This window comes from Nesoenas mayeri (assembly GCF_963082525.1).
Source record: "Nesoenas mayeri genome assembly, chromosome: 8".
Lineage (NCBI taxonomy): Eukaryota > Metazoa > Chordata > Aves > Columbiformes > Columbidae > Nesoenas > Nesoenas mayeri.
The window spans coordinates 6,381,481-6,406,792 of NC_137554.1; the positions used below are offsets into that span (position 1 = coordinate 6,381,481).

A 25,312-nucleotide genomic window follows, 5' to 3' on the forward strand; every position below is an offset into this window, starting at 1 on the left:
CTACAATAATAACTAATAGGATTCTGTAAGCAACTTTGACATTTAGTGAACTTTTATCTGTTCCTCTTGATCTTCAAGCATTCAAAAGCAGCTCAGTCTGAAACCACAGCTTTATCTAACACTGTCTACCTGGCTATTGCTACCCTGGCCAACATCAAGTCCCAGTTTCCAGTTGAAAGTTTTCCTTATCTCAAGACAGTGGATGGACTGTACCATTTTGTCCCCCATGATGACCTGTCTTTATCCTCCCCAACCTTCAGGACAATTTTTCGGAGTATACCTGATTACCTGATTGATTCCATACTGCCAAGGTACCATTAGGAAGACAGTAATCTGAACTATTCAGTCCTGACTTAGGAAAACTATTGTTACCTGTCCCTGAAGCAGGGCTCGTGTCTACAAAGTTAAAAAAGAAAGGAGTATAGAATCTTCTGCACAGAAGAGGTCTCTTCCTCCTTGCCATAAATTGGGGGGAACAAAAGACATGCTGTAATAAAAACTGTAGCCCGCTATTCAATTCCAGCTCAAATGTCCCATCATCCCTCATTTGTTTACCGAAATAAATAGAAGAATATTGACTTTATATATAAAGACACAGTTAGAAGACACAATCTAAGGTAAATCTCAATCTTTTTTGGTTTTTGTTTTGTTTCTATCATGCAAAACAAAAAGCAAACAATTCTGTGTACAGCAGGAAGTCTGATGACACTGCTGTAGCCAGAAATGGAAATGGTGCTAATTCAGAACTGTAGTAACAGGGGAGATTGTTTTCCCTGTATCAAGTCGTCATGACAGTTACTCCATTGTAACAACTCTATACTTCGGCAGCTTTTTCAGGAAGGGGAATATAATTTAGGTCAAGACGCAAATTTGAAGAGCTTAATGGATTTTTTTCTTTTATATCAGTAGACACACGATTTTAACAGCAACCTCTGAAGTGTCAGCTGTGTCATACAGTAACTCATTGCCATGTTCAGAATGAGACTTTTATAATTTAACAGTTGTCATCTGAATAAGAGTAAGTTGTTTTTACATACTTCCAGCATGAGGATGTTGATTCTGCATGACCTAGAAAAGTAGTTTAAATATTACAGATGTTGTTTATTCTCAAAGAAAATCCTTAAAATAGAAAGACATACCTGGTGTATTATCTGAGCTACAGGAAGTTGTTCAGCATATTTTAGTGGTTCTGTTGCCACCTCATCTCTTGGAAGCCTGAGAAGAAAAGAGGTTAATATTTATTAGTTAGTATAATGTTTATTGAGTTAAATTCTTGAAATGTAAGAGTTTCAGATACATTACTTTTTTAAAAGTGTGGTATATGGGTGATTATTTTACTTAAGATGAAGAAAAAGTGTATTTTAGGACCTATTTCTTAGAAAGCTCAGTGAAAGAATAAATTCATAGTAAACAAAAATGTGTGTAATGTGGACTTCTCCCTGACCAAAGCACAAATTTAGCAGCAGAAACCTAAGAAAACCTTTAAATTTAGTTCTGGGTGAACAAAGCGCTGGTGAAAGCTGGATTGAAATCCCCACAGAAGAAAAGTCTGATGTGTTTATGTAGCAGATTCAGCACTGTTAACAATACAAGCTTCTTCACTCAGTCCTGCCAAGATCATTCAAATACAACCATCTCACAAGGCAAGAGGGATTATTCACCGTTTCCTATTTTTGCACATCAGCGTTGGGCTCTGGTACAAGTTCACCAGCACAAACATCTGTGCGTTTGCCAGCACACTGGTGTGTTCCACTGGCTTCAAACACGCCAAAGAACCGGCATGAACAAAACAAGTAGAAATACTTCACAAAGAAAATGCATCATATCCCTTTAAACTTCAAATAAATTATAGTTACAACTGGAAATTCAGAATCCATAAGCAGTCTCTTAAAAGAATATTTAAATGATGGTAAATTAATATGAAAGCATGTCTTAAACCCTTCAACCATACTGCTTTATTCTACTGGAACTGCACAGCGTGTGCTGTATTTTCAAAGTCTCATTCAAGGTTTTCATCAGTCACTCCTCAATCTTTCTGAAGAGTTCTGAATATAGGAATTGGAGTAATATGACAAGAAATGAAGGGGAAAAAAATAAGATCCCTATGAAAAGAAAACCTTTCTACAAACTTAAATTAGAATTACTTTCAGAAAAAAAACCTGTGGCCAAGACATTATTTTCGAGGTTCAAATTACTACCTTATACCCATTCTAGTCAAAAATGATACATGCTTGCTGGGTTAATTTACCTGCAGGTAAGAGCCAGAAACTAAAGGCTTAGACTCTGCAGTGTGGTAAAAGAGAGGACAATAAATGCACATCTCGTCCCTTTTCCATTTTGGAATTTTTGTTGTGCCTTGGAATGCTTTTAAGCTCCAAATAAGAGCCTGATTACCCAGACATTTGTATGGAACAGAGTAGAGGGAAGTATGGAAGTTAAAATTTAAAACCAGAGAAAAAAGAAACCTGGCAATATTTCAAAGATCACAGTGACAGCCCATCCAGCACTGCTTAATGTGCTTAAGGAAAATTAAGTAAGCAAGCTCTGAATTATTGAAGCTGGTCTACTGAAAGAGCTCATTTACCCATACGGTTTTCAGAATTTTTGGACTGTTACGGCAGTTCTGAATTTGCACTGACATGATGAAATATACTGCACACAACCACCAGAGCTGATAGTGGGCTCAGCAAGTCCCCTGCAGAGTGCAGAAGGAACCTTTACACTGTTCTCCTTTCTATCATTTGCAGAGTCCTGACCAGCAAAGATAACCAGTGTCTATTCAGCTACCCACAGTTGGTGTGAATATGGGATGGCTTCTGTTCTACCAGGAGCCTGTTAGCTGACACAGCACCTTGATTTACGGGTACCAGCTACATAAAGCTACTTCTTAGGCATAGTTCTAGGTATGAAACCACTGTGCACAGAGCAAAATATTGATCAATATCTTGAACACTCATCTCTGCAGTCTGTGCAGGGACACTGCAAATTTGGTGGGAAAACAAACAAACAAACACAACCACACCACAGTACCTCAAATTCCAAAATTAAATCCGTGAAACTGCAAGTAACAGCTAAAATCACTATAAACTGAATATTAGCAGGGGAAGAAAAAAAAAGGCTTGTCTGTTCTATCAAGGACTTTGTACTTTTGGCAATGTTTTCTGTCTAGACAGTCAGCATTCCCTTGCATAGTCAAACACCCTCCTTCGCAATTGCAGAAAAAAGACCTTTATTCAAATGTCAAAGGATTAAAAAAGGTAGTGAAAAATTATCAAGGTAATTTTGAGCCTTAGGAAGCCTTACTGGAAAAAACAGGGAGGGGGAAAGAGTATAAATATGTATTTTAAAGTAATTAGATTTAAATTGAAATTAGGCTGAGAGGAGCCTTTTGACATCAAGAAAGACTATTTTCTAGTTTTTTCCGATTTAGTTTCTGAAAAAATAATCCAGTTAATTGAACTACACTACATTTTATATACATATATAAACTCTAGGATATAGATTAGATAGGTGGACATTATATTATATACATACACGTGTCTACATATATATATACCCACACTATCGTATGTATACATGCATGCACACAGGTATTTTGGAAGAAAACTTCAGAAATGAACTCCCAACATTTTTGCTTAAATGCCATCAGCTTCTTGTATATGTAAGGTAGTGATATACTAGCTGTCAAGTCTACAAAAGAGAGTTTGATTCTTGTGCAGATAAGCCTCCTCAACTGGATGAGCATGTATCTCTATCTTTTATATTAAACTGCATAAATTAAAGTATGGAAGCTCAAAACTCTTGATAAAAAAGCTGTATGAAATATTGCCCAACTATATCCTCTACCTGGAGCAAGTCATTAACTTGAGCTAGCTGGCATGATAAAGCAGTGCATCAATAAACTTTGGGCACTTGAGGTTCCATAATAAAGTGCAAGAATAACTCACAGTAAATTATATTTACAAATTTTACAATAATACTGTAATATACGTTATTATGATGCTGCAGTGCTGTCATCTAAAGCCATTGCATGGCATTCTTAATCTGAAAGTATATACCATTGCCTCCTAGTACCATACGCTCAGATCCATTTAACAAAAATTAACTGGGAGAAGGATATGCAGATTATTAAGCCAACCTAAAATAGCAACAAGTTCTTCCTGACCATGACTGGGTTTTTTTTTACCTAAATTCATAAGCATAGGTATGGCTTCACAAAGGCTTTCCTGAAAGCTTTGCTCCTAGCTCTGTTCTTTGATGAACTATCAGAATATTTCAGCACATTTTTCTACGGATAGTCTCATCCACTTCCACTCCTGGTTCTGAGTCAGATCTGAACTGTTATTATATTCACTGTTCATAGTTATTTACACATTGGAAAATTAAAAGCACCTAATACGAGTGACATTCTTTTCAGTTAAAAAAAGGGAATTACCCCTACATTTATGTTGTATTTTAAACAAATAAAAGTAAAATCTTTGTGAGAAAACCACATTTTTTGCTGATTTATGTTTCTCACTTTCCTATCAAGTGATGATATCTGTGACAGAAATCAAACTTCATGACAGAGGTACCTTCCAGGCCTCAGTTTTCAAATATTAATATACACAGTCAGTTTGGAAAATGCTTTGAAGTGCTTCAAGACGTCCAGCATGCTAAGTTTTACCAGCATAACTACATCAGTTGGCCATACCAGTTTCAGTACTTATTTTAACAGATACAAGCAATTTAAACTCCTTTGAAGACCATTATAGTACTACGAAGGCTCCACAGACCTCTCTCTCATTTCTCAGACCAAGCACCAGTTTACTGGTCTAAACATTTGTAGAACAGGTATACGGCAACTTCCTCTAAATTTCTTTTTGCTCCTTTTGTGTTACCAACAAAACCTGTAGTGCAGTCGTTCCTTCTAACAAAGGTGAAAACTGGATGATGCAACAAGAAATTGCTGTGCTCTGGGTAGCATAGAGGATGAAACACCGCATACAAAAGTCTTGCATGGAACAGCAGCCATCCTGAAAGCTCCAAGAACAGGAGTGAAGTCAAGACTTGTCAGCTGGTGTGAACCAAGATCGTACCAGGGACCACACTAACAATTAAGCATGCCTTGTGACTGCAAGACAATACATCACTCTGTCTAATTTACAAGCACAAAAGCAGCCTCATATTCTGTCTTTAAGAAAATTCCATTGGCTGGCTTGGCCAGTTTTGCAAGTGGATCAAAGAAAAGCCAAAATCAGGGCAGTTAGTACTGAGGAGAAGGAAACTTGCTGCAAAACTGCAACTCCATTTTACAGTAGCCTTAAGTTAGTAGCCCACTAATGTTGGGCCTCCTGGACTGGCAGAATTACCGGTCAAAGACCCCACAGCAACCCTCAGCTAACAGACTTTGTGCTCGAATCATGTCTGTCAATTTGAGGATGTAATTTCAGAAAATCAGTTGGCCTCACTGTTTAGCTCATTCATATTTGACACCGAAACCTTTATAAAATTAATATTGTGATACAAATTTCTTTCAAAATAATTCTATTGCAAAAAAAACCCCAACAAAAGTCATTCTTCATGAATTAATTTTCCAGTAAGAAATGGTGCTTTCTGTCTCAATTGAGCACGACAGCAGAGTGCTGCCAACAGTGCCAAAGCAAGCTAACACCATGGCATAGCAGCATATACCGCAACATGCCTGACAGCTGGCAATGCAAACCATAAGGAGATCTTGATTTTCAGGGAGAAGACTAGAAAGAAACATAAAATCAGAAGAGAAGTGGGAAGCAGTAAGAGATAGCACAAGAGGAGGATCTTGAAAAATTCAATTTAAAAGTTATTTTTATACTGCCACTGTGACTGCTCTTAGATGAAGGAAAGTAAGCATGAAACAGAAACTGCGGAAATGAATCTAAATCCAGTAAAATGTGTCAAGATATTTAGTGAAAAATCTTATTTGTTATTTATATTTGCATGCTCACTCTTACGGGAAAAATCCCAAGAGTCAATGTGTGCTAAAGAAAAATAAATCCCTAGCAACAAGAGGTGGCACATGTTGCCACAAGTGCTAATCCAGCCTATGGTCTGCTACACAGAATAGCTGCAGTGGCCTTAGGGCAGAGATGTAATTTATCTCACGCAAGTATTACAAAAATACAGGAAGAAAAAAGCAACATGATCACTAACTGCTGCGCTCACAGCAGAAATGGGCTGTTAAGACACTTCAAGAAAGAGAGAAGTCTAGATAACAGGACAAGCCATAAAACCTGTCACTCTGGGCAAATATAAAAATTCATTAATTATATGAGGCAATAGGTCTAAGGCCAATATTTCTTCCTTCCTATACAGTCATCACATTTGATGGTTTGGACAGCTCACACATTCTTTTATGCATATGATCCATGCATAGGTTATATTGCACTGCATTGAAACTATTTTCGTTTGATGGTTAGTCCTAATATACAACCACGTCTTGGAAACTACACAATATCAGAGTGTGAAGAGGGTAAATAAGAGAACATCAAAGACAAAAATGCATTATGGAAAAAGGGGTTTGAGTATTATCTTCTTCATTTGCTGTAGATGTACACGACTTGCATTGCTCCTGAAGTGCAGTCTGGTTTGTCTAACATATAACTTCTGAATAGAATGAATGAAAACACCGGAACGGATTGTCCCACTTCTATAAACAGCTCAATAGCAGAAATACTGCAGCTGATGGGACAGTCAGTATGTGACCAAAAGATGCAGTGGTCTAAATCACACACCCCAGACTGAAGGGTTGAAATTATTAATCTAAACCTGTGTATAGCACTGATTGCTTTATTGACTGTAAATACATGAACACACTTGCATCTGGCAATAAAAAGAAAACAAAATACCAGAGCTTTATGTACCACATCAGAAAAAGTTATTAGGTTTCCTATTAAGGAGAGGTTGAAATGGGCTATGTCGGGTTTGAGTGAATAGTTTTTAAAATTGGCCATTGAGAAATTTATCTACCATATCCATACTACAGAAGATTAAGAATTAGACCTTGGATTAATGCCAGGTACTCAATCTATCTGCTAAATCCTAACTTCACACGCATTTAAGAATAAGGTAAGTTTAAACAATAGAAGCACCAATAATGTACGTGGAAAATGCCAGTGCTTGAAAAGATGAAATCACGGTTAACTCTGTTCTTCCCCAAAAAGGGCAGTGATCAATCGTTTTCTTATCTTCTAGGGGAACGCAAGATTTTCCTGTAAGCCTGTTTACAACATGGATAGTCATAAAGCAGAGAAGCACTTGAGCATAATCATTCCAGGGAACCTCCTTACAACACCTCTTCCATGGCATCAGTTTCTTCAGTTAAAGGCTCAAAACAAGTCTTTCAGATACCTAAGAAAGCATTCAGTGAACACTTTGCTGCTGCAACCTTTGCTCAGGTGAGTGTGGATGCCCCCTCTGAAAACCTGATATACCTAATAATGCAAACAAGTTCATTCAGGACTGTAGTACTGAGCTTTGGTAAGCTGGACAGCTGGCAGCTTACCCTGGGTGACCTTGCAGGACTGACTAGCAGAATGCTAATGTGCATCTTTTACAGTTCATTGCTGCAGAGCGTTAAGTCTTTGGATGTGTAAGCGATTAGTGCATATTCAAGGATGAGGAGAGGAGGGAGCGATGTCTACAGTGGAATTATGCAGGCACGTCACACCTACAGCCAAGCACACCAAGATTCTTTGGTCTACGGATGCTGCGACCTCCACTTGATGATGCTTGCAGAGACAAATGCACCAGGTGGCACACTCTCAAAAATCGCTTAAAAAGAAGATGAACAATACAATATGGAGATGTAGGAAAAAAATAAACTGAAAGCAGAAATCAGCTCTGATGTAACAAAAAACTTAATCAGTGCTAGACACAATCAGGTTTATATTTACTTCAGTATGCTGGCCTTTACAGAGATATTCCTGTAGAATAACATAGCAACGCATTTACAAATGCAAAATACTCTCTGTAATCTGTTCATTTCTTTTCAAATGTGAAAAATTTTGACCCAAACTAGTTGTACAGACTTATTCGTGGAGTTTAAAAAAATATCTTAAGTCTCTGAATGCACTGAGATTTCTCTTGGACCTGATCACAAACAGGTCTGCTGGTGTTCCCAGAGTCTGCCAGACACACTTACAGTTTGCTGCTTCATAAGCTGGATAAAACTAGACTGTAACAAATGTTCCTCTGCCTTTCTCTGATCCACACATAATTTCTTATCTAAAGAATTTCAGGTGATTAACCTTTGTCAAGTCACATATTCCTAATCATCCCAAGATCCTAAAAAGAAGTAATAGAAGTCTACAGTTTTAACACGGGTTGACCAATATTGTCTCTCTACTCTTTTCTAGCCAATTACTTTTGTCAACATATGTTTAGTCACTGAAGGGACTCTCTGTTCTTCCTGCTCCTATTTTTATACTTAGGCAAGACACAAGAAAGGAATTAAAAAGAATATTAACTTATGTAAGCAGAAGTGACTTTGCTGCTACTGGAAAACACATGACCTGTAGGGCTTTATTTTGTTATCTCAAATACTCCACATTTTAGGTAAATTAGAAAATCTCTTTTGAATTAATTTAAACTTCAACATGATGATGCTGCTGAAGCACAAAATGCTAATCAAGAAAATGGAGATAAAAAGACCAGCTAAGTCTCTCCTCTATCATCGAAAATCACCATTTGAATTCACAGTTAAAAGTAGGCCCTCATTGCTTAGTGTTAATTCATTCTTACAGCAGGCAGGGGCTTGGGGAAGAAAGAACAAGTGTCTCCATCAAATTTCCCAAACTGGGGCATGTTTATACAGACAAGTCCAGCAACATTAGAGGAGCTTCTACTGATAGTCCAAACCAGTCAGAAAAGAACATCGCCCACCCAGCTGAGCAAAAGTTCAATCTAGTTTGAATTGACAATGTGCTGTAGCTGTAATTGAGGCTGCAAACTTCACCCTTGAAATTGGTTGTACCTAATTGCACGGGAAAACATTTAAAAGAGTGGTTAAAAAACCCACAGGTTATCACTGCTTTGTGACTAGTAGTTGGAAAACTTGCGACTGAATTTCACAGAAATCTCAATAAAAAAGACAACTAAACCCTCCCCTGCCCTACATCATCTATGCAGTTTAAAATCCTACTACCAGTACATGTTACAATTATACTTCCAGCTGGATAAAGCAAGCTTGTTAATTTTTCATAATTGACAGTTTATCAGCAGTGCCTAATCATTATGTAAACCAATTCAACTCCACCTGCCAGCATACAGGAAGAAAAATCAGCGGGAAGGTGTTTTTAAACAAAGAATTAACATGGGAATGTGCCAGGATAACAATTCCATTATTTAGTGGCCATAATTAGTCTTTATAGCAAAGTTCATATTTTGTGTAATACCAGTGTTCCTTCCTACGTATGTTCAAATTAAACATACCTGCATTTGTTTATATTGTTACACTTTTCAACAAGCACCTTCTAAAAACCCTGTAATACACACATTTTAAGTCCAATATTTCTACATCTACAGTACATATTTCTATTTTTTAGTTCATGAGTCACGTAATGTACCATCCAGCTATAATTTCTCATGAGACTGCTTAGCTCACTACAAGAATCCATCAAAGTAGCTGTGGCAACATCTGTTATCCACCCAACACCATCCTCAGACCTTCTACCTTACCCCCTCCATTTCAAGCTTCCTACTCTACTTTTTCACCCCTTTAGTCCAATTAATCAAAGTAGGTAACTACACAGAATTACAGAAATGTTGTTTCTAAGGAATTTTTAGGGATCATCTAGTTCAACCTCCCAACACCAAAGCAGGTCAGCCATGTCTTTGTCTAGCTGAGTTTTCAAAGCCTCCACAACCCATCTGTGGAACATGCTCTAGTGTTAATCTACGCTCTTTACAAACCATTTCTCCTAATACACAACCTCAACCTCCCAAGCCATAACCTACAGGCAATGCCCCTTGTTACCAAAAGAGGAGTTTACCTTAACAGCCGCATTTCAAACCATTGCAGCCTGCTAACACATTTCCCACATTTTCAAGGCTAAGCAAGCCCAGATCTCTGAACCGCCTCTCACAAGTTGTGTGCTTTAGGCCCTGAGCATCGTGGCAACATCTCTCCACTGTCTCAGCATCCTTTTTGAAGGAAGCCAGACAGTATTTCAGATGGGGTTTCACCAGCAAGAGAAATAACAACAATATTGCTCAGTCTGTTCATGGTATTGCTCCTCATGCAGCTCAGTAGGCAGCTTGCCTTCTTGATGATGATGGCACTCTGTTGGTTTATATCCAACCTGGTGTCCACCACCACCTCCAGATCCTTTACAGCAGGGCTGCTAATCAGCCTGTCAGCTTCACTCCTACTGATATGAAATAATGAGAAAAGACATCAACTGAACTTCTTTCTGCAAGTGTGTAAGAGAACATATATTGATACCAATAACAGGCCCAGGTTTTCTTGAAAAAAGCATACTATGCATTGGGTACTCAGAAAATTAATCATAAAAATTACATTTCTGGGCTTTTGAGAAATGGTTTACTATGCAATCAAGTCTCCCCTGAACACTAGATGTTGCATTTGATCTTTCTGGATACAAACACGATCAGTAACACATTTCCATAAAGCAGACAACCAAGATACACCAAGAACTGCAAAACACTGCACCTCAAAGCTCCCCCGGCTGCTTTCCCTTCTGTCACCAGTAACTGTTCCTCTGTGTAGTCAACTCTTAAGAGTGGTCATGGCAAACACACCTGAGCACCATTCCAATCAGCTGCAGTAAATGCTTTAGCTCTCCTCTCAACGCATGCACCTAGCTAACATTATTTTGCTAAGCACAATTAGGAGGGCACAGAATATATGCAGTTCTTCAGCTTTTTATCAGGCTTATTTTCTGGACCATGATTTTCTGTTATTTATAGATGACTTGTGCATTTTTTTTGGTCTGGATTCTGGTTTTGTTTGTTGCTGTTAATGGCAAATGAAACCTTGAGTTCAAGTACAAACACTTAGCTAGATTATATTCTCTGAGGCCAAGGTACTGCAGATTAGTGAGTCTGCTGATGTTGAACAATGAATCTATTAGTGTTTGACCCTGTAAAGCAGTCATTCTTTTTCTTCATATTGGTATTTTATGGTCTGCTTTTCTGTCCTCACCTATTTCATAGTATTAGAACCAGAAAGGACTCATGTCCTGTCCACCACAGACCTTTGCATATTAACCAGAGTGTCCCACACTAAGTTCAGTGACTTTAAAAACTTTACAGTCATTAAACCTGAACAATTTTAGTGGTCCGCTCCCAGGAACAAAAGCAGCAGCAGCAAGTCACACTCCTCCTTGTGTCAAGCACACAGCACATCACCTGCAGCCTCCCAAAGGGCACACAAACCTGGGAATTCCCTTGCCTGTCCAGGAAAGCCGCCAGATCTGAGGTCTGTGGGACAGAGAGAGGGACACTAGCTTCTTCCATTCAATTCAATCCTGTAGTAGTTCTGACAGCTACACCTGTACAAGACATATGCCTGGATTTGCAAGTTATTCCTGGTTGCAAAGCCAAACAGTAGGCTGGATGAGCCAGGTTTCTCATGTTCCAAGGTGATTTCTAATCCAAATACTGACATGAAACCCAACATCTCAGATACCTGCCAGGTCCAGATTTCCAATTACCTCACCCTCTTCTTGCTGGGAAGGGACAGATGCAGCAGCTCGGAGCGTGCCACAAGCCATCAGCTCCCTTGCTCTCTACTGTCTCCAAGGGACAAGGCTAAAGCAGGAACAGAAGCAGCTACAGGCATCTCCCTCCCCATCTTTCCTTCTCAGTTACCTTCAATTCTCCATAGTGTTCTACTTGCCTCACTATAAGAATGAAGAGATAAAACCACTTTATATGAAAAAGCTATTTTACAGAACCTTTAGTTTCCATTCTTATGTTGGTACGAGTTCTTAATCATCAACATGGTAAATGGTAAGCAATGTTTAAGCAAAGATCTTTATAATGTAATAATGCAAAAGCTACTACTGTGAAATGTTAAGTTTCTAAAAGGACATTTTTCAAGAACACCTACATAGGTTGGACCTTGCCCACAGTAAAAATAACTTCTGAGTTAGTACAATTATTGTTGCTAATGAAAATGTCTAACAAAGACTAATATTAAATAGTTATTTTTGAAAACGGGACTTCAACTTTTAAAATTAAACCTTCAGTATTCAGTCAGAATATGCCCAAACTTAACCATGACTTTCTAAGACTGTCTTATGGCATTAGAGTATACACATTAAACTGGTTTATCTGGTTTTACTTTCCAAATCAAAAATAAAACACAGGAAAAATAATGCCACTTCACTCCTTTGTCAGAGGATTGTTCATGTTATATTTTTATGCAAATGTAAGGGTTTACATTAAAATGATTTGCAATTTTAACTGATTGAAGTCCTAGTACTATTAACCTAATCTTGGTCTTTATCTCATTCCAGTAGGACATTCTTCCAGTATTTAAAAGTTATTTCCTGCAGATGTTTTCGATCTACACAACAATGTATCAGTAAATTTGAATGCTGAGTATACATTACTCGTAGATACTACTAGCAAGAGCCTCTGTAAAGCAGAAAACATCTCAATGCCAATCTGTCCCTCGGCTTTCAGAATTTCAGGCTCTCAATATACCTAATTTAAAAGAACAAAATCTCCAACACTGCTAAGGTCCTCCACAATCCCATATATAAATATATGTGTCTGTGTATACACATAAAAGGCAACTATGAAACTAAGGCAAGAATTTAAAGTTTCTTGGTTCATTTAGTAGAGATAATAAAGGTAGGTTTCTCTTTAACCACCTGCATATGGAATAACTAACAGTTCTAGAACCAACAGAACAACTCCAATTGCACAGCAACATGCTCAAGGAAACAAAAAGGCAGACAAAGTGTGGGAAGCAGAGAGACATGCAATAGCCAAAAGGAGATTTCTTTCAACAAAATTGGGCATGTTACATATTATCAAATATATGGAGCCTATTAAAGAATTTACATTCTGTCCTGCACCTTTTAACTTCACCTTTTAAATGTTTTGTGGAAAACAAACTTTAATTCTATATCATCCATTTTCTCTCATGTTTTCATGAACATTCAACATATCTGTCACCAAAAGCGTTAGAATACTTACACACCTGCCACCGTGGTGCTTACAGTGCATCTTTCTTGTATATGTTCATTGCTCAGCTACAGCGCATCCTCATTCATGAGTGGGACTCCCACACACTATTGCAATACAAGTAACCAAAACAACAGCAACTGATTTTTTTCAGCAGGAATATCAAAGCATTTTAATGAACATACTCTGAAGCCCTTCTACTTGCATCATCATATAATTCTAGTCTGGTTTTGGAGTGAACAATAAACGGCAATGGAGTATGCTGTTCCCCTACCCAAGGAAACTGAGAAAGAAAATCTTTTCTTTCTGCAATTTAAGTATAATCCCTCTGCAGCAATTTTTCTGTCTAGGCTATAGAAGCTATATGTTCTAACAAAATCTTGTCATAAAACTCAAAGTATGTGTTGACTCTTTATGGCTGCTGGTCAACCGAGATTTCATGGGAACAGGGTTTTTATACTTTAATGTCTCCCTGCCTTATTTCCTAAAAACAAACAAAAACCCACAAACCAACACCCGCTCCTGCTGCATTTATCAAGGCTAGGATGAATGCGGCAAACACCCACCCCAACTGATGGATATATAAGTCACTTTGAAATGAAAAATTTCCATTTCAGTAAATACACTGCACTGTAAAGTACCAAACTTCCACTAGAGAGCTGTTAGTGACTGCAGTTATTGTCTTATTACAGAGTCCTGGACTGACATATGATAATATAGTATTTATTGATGCACTGTATTCATTGAGAAAGGCCTGAAAGACAGATATAGTGGGGAAAACAGGAATAAGAAGAACAGCCGCTATCTCGAGCAGACTGCTAAGCAGCCAACACCATGTTCCCTGCAGCACTCGCCCTTCAGCACAGCCCAGTGTCCCCTCACAACCACGGTGCCGTCGTCTCAGAAGAACTGGCAGCCTGGGGTACAATGGAAAGCCAGAGTCTGGTAAAATACAGTTTATGACAAGAAAATGATAGTGCTGATGGCACCCCATAAGTGGAAGACACCAGGAATCTCTACTTATCTCAAGATTGCGGAGTGGTTTTGTTATTCAAATATTTTTTTACTGATATTTTGGCTATACGACTATGTTGACCAGTGCATCTTTAGTAAAACCACCATTACTCAGCAGGTCTTTTCAAATTAAAAGGAAGAGGAGGAAAAGAAAAACAGTTTAAAAATGAGCTGAGAGATTATATAGTCTAAATTCAATACAATGGTATAGCCAGCACAATACAAATTGATAGTGTTACATTATAATCACCTCCAGGAGTACAATGAAGGAGTGTTTCCAGGTTTGCAGTTTTGTTTTGTGGTTTTCTGGTTGGTTTAGCTGTTTTTTTTCTAAAGCACTGATCTACTAGACATTCTGCATTAACCCTTACAGACCAAGCGCATACACTGTATTTCAAAAACTATTTTCTAGCAGAACCTTATTCATTCCGCTTCTATCAGGACAGTAAATTGACAGCACGCTATTGTAACTTACTGTTTGAAATCCGTTTTTCTCCAAACCAAATAGTTTCAATTGTATGTACACTATACTGCTGCAAAGGTAAGCAAATCCAAAGTGAAACTGGCAGGGGATAAACCGCAACAAGAGAGATCCTGACACAGAATTCTCCAAGCAGACGGTAAGTCTGAAAATGCCTCAGTAAGCCCCTAGGACAGATATCATTTCACAGCAGCATCGTGACACCAGCCTATGCTATGAGAAAGGCTGATACACAAGTCCAAGCCAACACCAGAAAACACCTTTTTGTCTTAGAATGCTCTTTCCACATATAAAAGAGAGTTAAACATTAGATTTTAATAACTACTGTACATAATCACAAACAAAAAAACAAAGACTATATTTTCATTTAGTGACAGACACCCTTTCCCCAAATTTATTCATCTGGAGAGAAGCATTTTGCAAGGTGATTTATTTGCTTGCACCACCTAGTGGGGTTCAGTTTAATCTACCAAACTAGTCAGAGCTTAGATGCGTTCCTACCCCGTGATGTCAGTGACAGACCGTATTTCCTTACAACAGTGATATGGCAAGAGGAAATGGCCTCAAGTTGCACCAGGGGAGGTTCGGATTAGATATTAGGAAAAAATTATTCATGGAAAGGGTTGTTGGGCATTGGAACAGGCTGCCCAGAGAAGTGGTGGAGTCACCATCCCTGGAGGGGTTTAAAAGCCGTTTAGACGAGGTTCTTAGGGACGTGGTTTAGTGCTACAGTTAGGTTATGGTTGGACTCAGTGATCATGATCCAAAATGATTCCATGCTTAATATTTCAAGCCTGCATGACCAACTAACAGCACTACTCTTCTAAGTTTCCACAGAGCTATGAAAACATATCACAACAAAACACTAGAAAACAATACCACTTTTGCTTATATTAAGTTCTACAGGAACTTAACACAGATGTTGTAGAAAACTATTTCTCAGGGTAATGTTTATGGGTTTCTAATTTGAAGTATACGTCAGCAGTACCTTGTCAGAGCGTATTGGATCGAGTTCTGCGATACCAAGGCTGCATATGGAGACGTGGAAGATTTCTCCAGGACTTTTGGATCAACGCCCTGGCAGAGACAGGCACACAGCACAAAGGGCCCTGTCTGCAGCGAGGAGGCTCAGCAGGAGCAGCACTGCCTTGGGCCTAATGGCTCCTGGGTGTCCCGCTCCAGTTTGTGCTCACAAGGGGCTTTGTAACACGCCTCCCCAGCACAAAACTTTACTACATGAAGTCCAGCCACACTGGAAAAGTTATTTTCTCAGGTCAACCTGATAATAGACAAGAATTCATTAAATATGCCATTTAGGACTTGTATTTAAATGCTCTAACTGATCCAGAATACTTTTTTCTTGTAGTCATTCTTAAGGAAAGATCCACATCCTGTAGTAAGAAGTCTGGTGCATTTAATTTGGAGCAGAAATCATGCTATTGGAGGCACTATAGAACGTTTTTTGGATGGGGCAACTAAATAAACAAGACATCAGTGGCAAAGTGCTTCTAGATCTCCCACTTTAAGTTTCCAAAGTAGGGAACGTAAGCATTTACAGAAATTCACACCATATTTGTTTTTTACAACATTAATTATTTCATTATTACAGCTTAATCAGTTGCAGTTCTCACTTCAATATAGACATATTTCTAACTCATACAATATCAGAGAAGAAAAAAAACACTACAGCCACTACACAATCAGGAACTCATCACAAATGTTTCATTTGGAATCACAGGAAGACTTTGGGGAATCACGCAAAACATTTTTAGCCTTCCATAAACTTCCATATGAGGAAAGAGGCAAACATCTTCATTTCACAGTGTTTTAAAAAATAACCAAAATCTGTTTATTCAGAAACAATGTGTCCCCCCCTTTTTTTTTGTCCAGAAGACAACTGCACTGACACACATGCAACACCCCAGGCCATGGTACTGCCTAGGACAGCTCCATACCATCTACTACCACACAACAGAATCATATTCTAACAATATCAGAGGATACCTGTACCACAACCACGCAGACACTAACACAGTCCTTCAAAGAGAAGGCAAGAAGGGAGTCAGACTGTATTTTAAATAAAGTGGTTTTTGTTTCCCTTGTTGTACTTCTAGCTTGTTTCAATACTCATACAAGCACTCTTTCAGGATACAACACTAAAGGGCATTTATCATAGTTTTCTTATTTGCTTAAGGTTCCAACATGGGCCATTTTGCTCTATGAGGACTAAGATCAAATTTAAGACTTAATAGCTGCACAGGAAGCAGAAAAGAAATGATGCTTACAATTTTATCCCATGCACATTTATGTGATGTTCACTCACATAAAATGTAATTTTGCACAACTGTGGAGCAATATACAGGCAAACCACTAGACTTCTTACCCAACATCAAACCACTGCAGAATGCCAACTCCATTCAAAGAGACAAAAAAAGAAGTATCAAAGCTCAGTCTTTATATTAATCACCGATTTCAGCATATAGGTTCAGAATTAAAGGCACACGCAACTGACTGTACACGTACTTTACATAAATCTGTTAAGTATGGGCAACTCGCACCCCTAAACTTACTGATCTCCATGAAGGAATGTGGTCAGTTGACCGAATACACCAACCCATGAAGACCTCACAGTATCGCCACTGTGAGCCACGTTTATTAGGAAAACTTTTGGTCATGTTTATAGCATGAAAGGCATTTTCAAAGCCTGTTCTACCACAGGGGTTAAGGCTGCAGTCACCCAGAAAATGGTCTGCAGGGAAGAAAAAAAACCAAACAAAACAACCACAAACCCGCTACTGATAAAACTTCCACCCATTTTTCGCTAAATTCACTAAAGTATCTCCTTAATAGAGTCTAACAGACTCCAACAATAAAACTTGTTTATTAATATCGGTCCTCATATTTTTATTGGAAAGACAACCTGCTGCTTATCAGGGATTTCTAAGTGATAAAAGCTGATTATTAATTTGCCTTAAAATGTCATTTTTATTTTGTAATACTTCATGACATGGCCCTTGTATTTTGTGTTCCAGTGCTCCTCTTTTTACTTAGCTCCTGGCCAAAGCACTGCTGGTTGCTATGGTAACTTTGGCTTTCTCCCCCACTGTTCATGCAGGTTTTCATCAAATTCAATGACTTTTTTTAATCTTATCTGTTCTATAACAATAGTTCCTTGACTAAGGTGCTGTACACTGTACCAGATGAGAATCCTGGTATTTCACTGGAAAAATGATAAGTTTTGCTAAATTCTGAAAACCAGCAATTGAAGTGGGGTTTTCTAGGGGTTTTATTTGATTGGTTTTTAACTGAGTACATGTCTTTCTTTTAATCTGAATATTATTCGGGCAAAATATACTAATTAACACACCAGTACATGTAAGATAGAGCAATTTTTTAAAACAGTAATGCTTAAGGAACAAAAGACCTTGTGTGGTAACTTTTTTGGAAAGAAAATTATCACTGTTGTTTCACATAGACTAATCAGGACACAACTAAACAAAAGGAGAACTGAGTTATTTTCTGCACTACTATTAACATCAGTTCAAATCTCCCTGCCACAGAAAGAAATACTCCTGGTCACTTTAATAAAATACTTGTTAAGGTTAGCATATAGTCTGTTATCAAGCTGGTCTATAACCTGCAGAAAACAAACTGCATATGCCAACAAACTGATGAAGTATGTGCAAAGGCTGAAGCCATTTCCACACTCTTCACTAGGATTCTATTTTAAATCTGTTTTTCCAATAATATTTAAGTTTAGGACTAAGTTCTTCCACGTGAGTTTCTTCTTGAAGTTTTGCTTTGCCTTGAATTAATGCGAAGGAGATGCTTTCTTGGTATTTTCTACAGGACAATGTCATCTATTTGTGCTAATATGAAGCACCTCTGATGGGTACCTACCATTTCACTCAGGAAAAGTAGCTCAGACACAGGGAAACAGTCAGACCAAGCTGATTAAACAACTATACAGAACTCATCCAACATACAGGACTGAGCATTAAAAACATAAAAGCACACCAACACACAAACGCATTAACTACTTCACTCACTAAACGAGGTCCAGAACTATTATAGAGTTCCTGGACTAAGGTTTTACTGGAATATGGTCACCTGAATCTGGCCCCTAACTTGACTCGGTGATGCACGCAGGCAGGGCCGTGCTGGAGACATGGTCCAGCCCAGTGGAGCGGACTAGAGAAACAACCTCTTGGAAAATTAGTTCACCTTTAAAACGGTCACCCCCTGAAGCAATACGAATACTATGAACGGAAAAAGAGAAAGGCTTTACAAACTAAGAAAATTACTATTTCATAGAATTCCACCCTGAGAATGATTTTGCATTAGTTTGTTTGGGGATGGGTTGCATTCAATATCTATTTGCGTCCAGAATAATAATTTATCTCTTCGTCATATATTATGGATATGGAAATTTTCCTTAATTTCAGGTTTTATAACCAGAAACACATTATGTATTTCGACTTGGCTACACAACTAACATGCATATTGCTGCTATTCCTTATTATATTGATTTCCCCATTCCCTCCTCTCCTATTAACTTTTTTCCATTTGAAAAGAAGCATACCTAAGAATTACTCTTTTATTTTTTTAAGGATAATTACCAGTGAGAATAAATAATCTACAGTTTGCTTCACTTCAGCAATTTTGTTTCTTTTCAAATTTCTGGTGGAGTTAACTTTATTACATAATTATTCTTTTGTACAATTCTGATTACATTTAGCAAAATAATCTGATTGCTGGATCAGCACAGTAGGCACAAAATGCATTAATACATTAATTATTCCCTGTCTCAATTTACATTACATGAGCGTTAGTGAGACTTCAGTTTGTTACCATGTGCAGGCTGCATATTCATTTGGCACATTAAAAGCTGGTGGGATTTCCTCAGTAGGTGGGATTTCCTTTCTAATGGTATCTATATCAGCCATAGTTCCTACAGCTTTCTCTTATGCTCACTCTTATGCCAGACATAGGCAACAGCTGCATAGCAATTAGGTCTGTTCCATAGCTGCATTTTATGATATAATCACCGACATGTAAAATGAGCTTCCCCGTCCCTTTTTTTTCCCCGATCCCAATGTGTCTTGTAAAAGACTTCATTTTACATCCAGAGAAAGTGGAAAGAAACAGCTAGAAATCAGTAAGAAACAACTACCTAGGATGTTTAAAAACTCAACTAAGTACCGCTTGGGTGATATGCTGCCATAAATAATTCCATGTCACGCTACTAATCACTATTATTTTAAGGCATCTCTTGCATCTATTATTACCAGCCATAAAACTCACATATGCGTACACAAAATGCAATCCAGTGATAATGATAATATTTTAAGAATTGCACTGTAATTTTAAATGCTTTCTGTTTAGTATTAGCTGAATTTAAGAACAGTCATAATTTGGCACATAATTACCAAATGACTCATGTATTGAAGTGTTAAAGAAATAATTATGTTTGCATAAAACCCTGATAGTGCAATATAATAAGAATGTTGTGACCAGTAATGGAAGCCCTCTGTTTGCAGAATATGTACACCACCAATACATGTTTTTTCCATGCTCCATCACCAAACTGGAAGCGTGTCCCTCTCCATAACCTTTCAGCAGCCACCAGTGCTGCTGGAAGCATCTCTAAGAATGGCAACTGAGGAAGCTGCTTTCATAGTGCTTCTTACAAGTTTGCTCATTAGTAACTGAGCGCACACACCCATCACTTAAAATACAACAATTATTACTATCAAATATTTAAAGCAACCACTGACATAAACCACCTTTGAATCTATGGCACAAAAAGTCTTCCCAGCACAGCTAACATAATACTTTCTCTGGTCCTTCCTAAATTACTTTACAAACCCACAGATTAATACGCGGTCTAATATTTTTCAGTAGTGCCATTAGATTCACAAACCATGTAGAAATATTCTGTTTTAAGGACAATTTTCCATCTAACCACATTTTTTGTGCACATATAGAGTTCCCAGTTTTAAAACATTACAGCAGAGTGCAGATTTATCCATTTTACAGATACACCATATATTTTTATGGAGACATTTGTAAAAGCTCCTAAGCATCTAATAGGATAGAAGTCAGCTCAGAATATTTTGTAATAAAGTACCTATTAGTAAAAACTGTATCAGAGGGAAAGCACTCACAAAGGAAAAAGGAACTAGGTCACTCTATTTGACAGCTAAGGAAGAAACAGAGGTTACGTCCTCTATGGCTGAGATTTAGAGCAGTTTCACTTAGTGGCTGTTCTGCTCCAATTCCCCAGATAAAATTTAGACCTACAGCAAGAAGTCTTCATTCCTATTTTATTCCAGTGGGAAGTCATGGTTCAGATTCTTAAGTAACCAATAGAAAAAAAAAATACTAGTCAGTGGGGAAATATGAAGCTTAAATATTATGTTACAATTAAATTGAGATAAACCTTACAGTAACTACAGGGTTCATTATATTCTAACAACCCGAGTCGTAAATTGCTAAATATATACGGATGTAAATTCTGTCCTACTATTTCAAATAGAAAAATATTACTGAAATTTTAGAGGAGCTGAAACAGGCCTATGGCAACACATCTCACTTGCAGGTAGCACAGGACCAGAAATCACCCACGAATACAAGTAACCCTTTCTGATTTTTATCTCATTCGATTACTTAATACAATTATAATATTATATGTACTACCCCACCTGTCAAATTTAAATAGCTACTACAGGAAAAACATGCTTTTATCTGCTTCTTTCACAGTTTACACTTAATCTTTCTGACTGCATAGAGAATCTAATGATTTCTATCCTTCAGAGCACCGTGCTGCTCAGAAGCAAAGCCAGATGTATAATCTGCAAGCCAGATTTGCCCCTAGTTTAGGATAGCTTCTGCCAGAAGAACCAGTGCCCTGGCCCGCAGTTCCCCATGGGCACCCAGAAGCTCAGCCCTTCCAGGAGCCCCCACGGGGTCTGTGGAAGCCGCAGAGTCCGGCAGCACCTTCTGGCACGTCCCGGCCACACATCAGCGGTGCTCGGGATCCAGTGCCCTCGGTGAGGCGCAGAACCACCATCTGTTCTCTTCTTGCAGTTAATCTCCCTCCCAAGGAGGGCAGCAGGCTCTGCTGCACCGGCAGAGTAAAGTTACACAGACTAACACATGACCTGGGACCAGCTGCGGTATGGATATGTACGGTGGGATATGCATTTTAGTGGCTTGCTTCAATAGCCACTTTGGCTTTTCTTAGCAGAACAAATGAGGCAGCTTCAGCTCAAGAATATGCAACATCCCAGGCCAGCAAAACCACCTCCAGTAATTACTGATTTGATGGGGCCGCTCAGATTCCGAATGTTAAATGTGAATTCAAATGTTTTGCAGAATAAGTACAAAGCCCACTTATACAAAGGACCCTTCCACACACCTCCCGAAGCTGTATGACTCCAAATTGCCTGCCATTTATCATTCATCACTGAAAACCCAATAATTTAACAAACTTTTTAAAATACATTGAGATAAGAAACATAATAAACTGCAAAGATACCATCAATTTAAAGATTATAATCTGTTGAAGATTATTCTGAAAGATTAGTAGAGTTCTTCCTTATCCTTCAATCCAAGTGTTTAAAAATGTACCACGACAAGGTCAGTATGATTCAGCCTTTTCCTTTGCATATTTTTTTTTACATAGCAGTTACACAGAGAATGACACAGAAAAGACCAAAATCCAGCAACAAGAGGCAGGAGGGAGGTGCAACATGGTTAGTTTCTTTTCAATTTCTGATCAACCATTCCCTTAGTATTGGAACAAATATTTATGTCAGCTGGACTTCAGCCACAAATAGCTACCCTATAATTCAAGGAACTTATGCTAAAGCAACTGTGAATACCAATACTCAACATTTTCTTCTTCCCTGCCTCACAGGAAAGGCAATCTCAGCCTCCACTGTAGTCTTGCCTTCTATTGGGAGCTTCTGGATTGAACTATTCATGCCTGAACACTCGGCAGGGGTGGAGAGAGACGCTTTCCCTCTCCCAATCTGCTTCTAAATCCCCGTTCCTGCCAGTCACCAGAATGCTGTTCAGGTAGAGCTGTGCTCTCACTAATTCCATCCAGTGTGTACAAAGTCAAAGTGGGATTCCCTAAACAACACTGGTGGTTTCAATTTATGGGTTTTGGAAGTCCAATGATTTGAATCATTCCCACACCCATAAGAAACATAAATATAGTTTGGTTATATATAAACCTAGTTATTTCAGCTTGCAATGAAAATATGTTTGTACCGTTTACGATATGAGAATATACTGCTCTCAGGGGTAATAAATTCTAGTGCTGTATTACAAAATATGAACATGCCTCTACACCTATACACACAGTAGGAAATTCCAGTTCATTTTGTGAAAGAGAAATCCTGCCTGACTTTACGTTCCAAGTTAGATCTGAGCCCTAGGCAGACGACTACGAGGCCTGTAGGCTTTTTAGTTCTTTTTCAATATTATGTACAGTTGTGGCAAATTCAGTTTTGCTTATTAAACAGTAACTGGCACAAGGGAGATGGGCTGTCACCATCCTGTGAAGGCAGAACATCCACAGTTGTCACTGTATTTCCTTGCAGCCCCAGGAACTTCTAAATAGTAACTGGAGCCAAGTGAATTAAGCTCGCTAGCATTCAAAAGACATTAAAACATATCCAAGCCCTAATAGCTATTCCTCCAACTCCCTTTCTATCCCACTTTCCCTTTTTCTTTTTGCACTTCGGGGGAAGCAAAATACTCTACGTGATTCTTTCTTTGTTTCTCCTGGTATTTACCAACACCAACCTTTCATACACACATGGTCTCCTGCCTGCAAAAATGCTGAATAAATCCCATTTTGCCCTGTGTTCTTTGTTCATAGAATTACTTTCTTTTCCTGACAGATCAATCCTACCACGCAGATAATATTCTGCTGCCCTACACATTTCATACAATAATCTTAGCAGTAGCTTGGTCACTTGGGTAGACATATTCAGCATCTGTTATTTCCCCTCCCACAGTTTCTATAGATTTCTGATACCCTTGACCAAGCACATAAAACAATCTCATTTTGTAAAGTAATATTAAACAGCGTCCAGCAAGCCATCTGTAAATCCACTTTTCTATGTGATCAGAATCACCTTTTGTAATCACCTCTAATTTTCCTTCCATCCTTTGACGCAATTGCGACTTGTTTGCTCTCCCGTTGCCAGAAATTCGCACTAGTCTATTCAAACAGCTAACCGGCTAGAAAAGGGATGCCTAGCAATAATGCACTGCTTTTCTTGGAGTTCAGTTCTTTGCCTTTCACAACTCACATTTCACTGGTTTTGCTAAAGAACTAGGGCCTCTAGTATTCTCACTAGGAAGCAGAACTTCTCCAAGTGTAGCAGAGCCTTCAGAAATAAGCAGTATAGGGAAACATATTACTACCTTCCCGACCATCATGTGACTTACCAAAATCAACAACAAGGCCTCAAGGACTTGGATTTAAGTAATAAATTAAATAGCTCTATCACAAGAGCTTTGGTCCACCAAACACCTGACTTGAGAAAAGCCTCTTCTATTGAGAGGGCTGGAAGATGTAGAGAGAGACCGTTTTATGGTCTTTTAGCCATCAGTTATATAAACGTGTTGTGAAGGCAGAATGGGCCTTTCTCCCCCACAGCGTTGGACAAGATATGAATTTTCAGTGGCAGAAATCTCTGACCATCTGGAAGGTAATCCCGCAGGCACACAAAAAACAAGTGTAAGCTTTTTCACAATATCAGAACAGGGAAAGACTAAGAGCATTTGCACATGCCTTAATGCCATATAGAAAAACTAATAAATAAACAACCACTAATGTTGCTTAAGCCCCAGAGTCTTAGTAGTTATGTGCCCAGATTCATTTCTGGGGCATAAGGGACGCTAACATATGCATGGCCACTAAATTCCAAAGATCTAACAGTCCCGTAATCGCTGCTTCAAGCTGCCTATTTGGCTCTTTGCCCCCAATTTTTCTACCTCCTAGAAATTATCTTCTTAATCACACAAAAAGTCTATCTTAACAAACATCAACAGCAGCTCTGGTACTTTTGACATGAAGTAAGTAATAGCATGATAATTTCGATAAAATTCTGTTACTATCTCAAAGTGCTGAAAACATGCCAAAATTACATGAAAATAATTCCTGGTCAGACTTACACCCAATACTACAGCTGTTTGTGTGGTCTTCTTGAGTGGCAGTGTACGGCACACAACTACAGAAGTACCTCTAAGAACAGACACTGTATTTAGCATCTGGACAGCAAAGCAAGAAGATCAAGCCAGCGCCTCCATATAAAGAGCACCAGAAAGACTAATGATCACTTCAGGACACAATTATGGAGCAGCCCACTCAACTGCAAAAATAATAGCACGTAAAGACCCCACAAGGGAGAAAAAGTGAAGAAGAAATAACATGACAAAATAAGAATGCTACATAGGAAAGATATAAAAAAGAGTGGGTAAATGAAAACAAATCCTAGACTGAAACCCCTGTGATTTCTGGGTATTCTCAGCCGTCTAGATGATGTCAAAATCTACTGGATTTACTTAAGACCTCCCTCTAAATCTGCCATGCAAGAATTTTAGCCATTACTTGTCTGT

The 25,312-nt window shown here is 38.4% G+C and overlaps 1 protein-coding gene across 1 annotated transcript in view; it reads right to left on the reverse strand.

Moving 5' to 3' along the window:
- PIGK (phosphatidylinositol glycan anchor biosynthesis class K) overlaps positions 1-25,312 on the reverse strand; it is a gene marked incomplete at both ends in the record, with an annotated part of 66,918 nt that overhangs the window by 20,315 nt on the left and 21,291 nt on the right. The window contains one exon of the mRNA XM_080348733.1: positions 1,140-1,215. Within this exon, the coding sequence (XP_080204859.1) occupies positions 1,140-1,215 (76 nt within the window). The remainder of the gene's footprint in view (positions 1-1,139; positions 1,216-25,312) is intronic.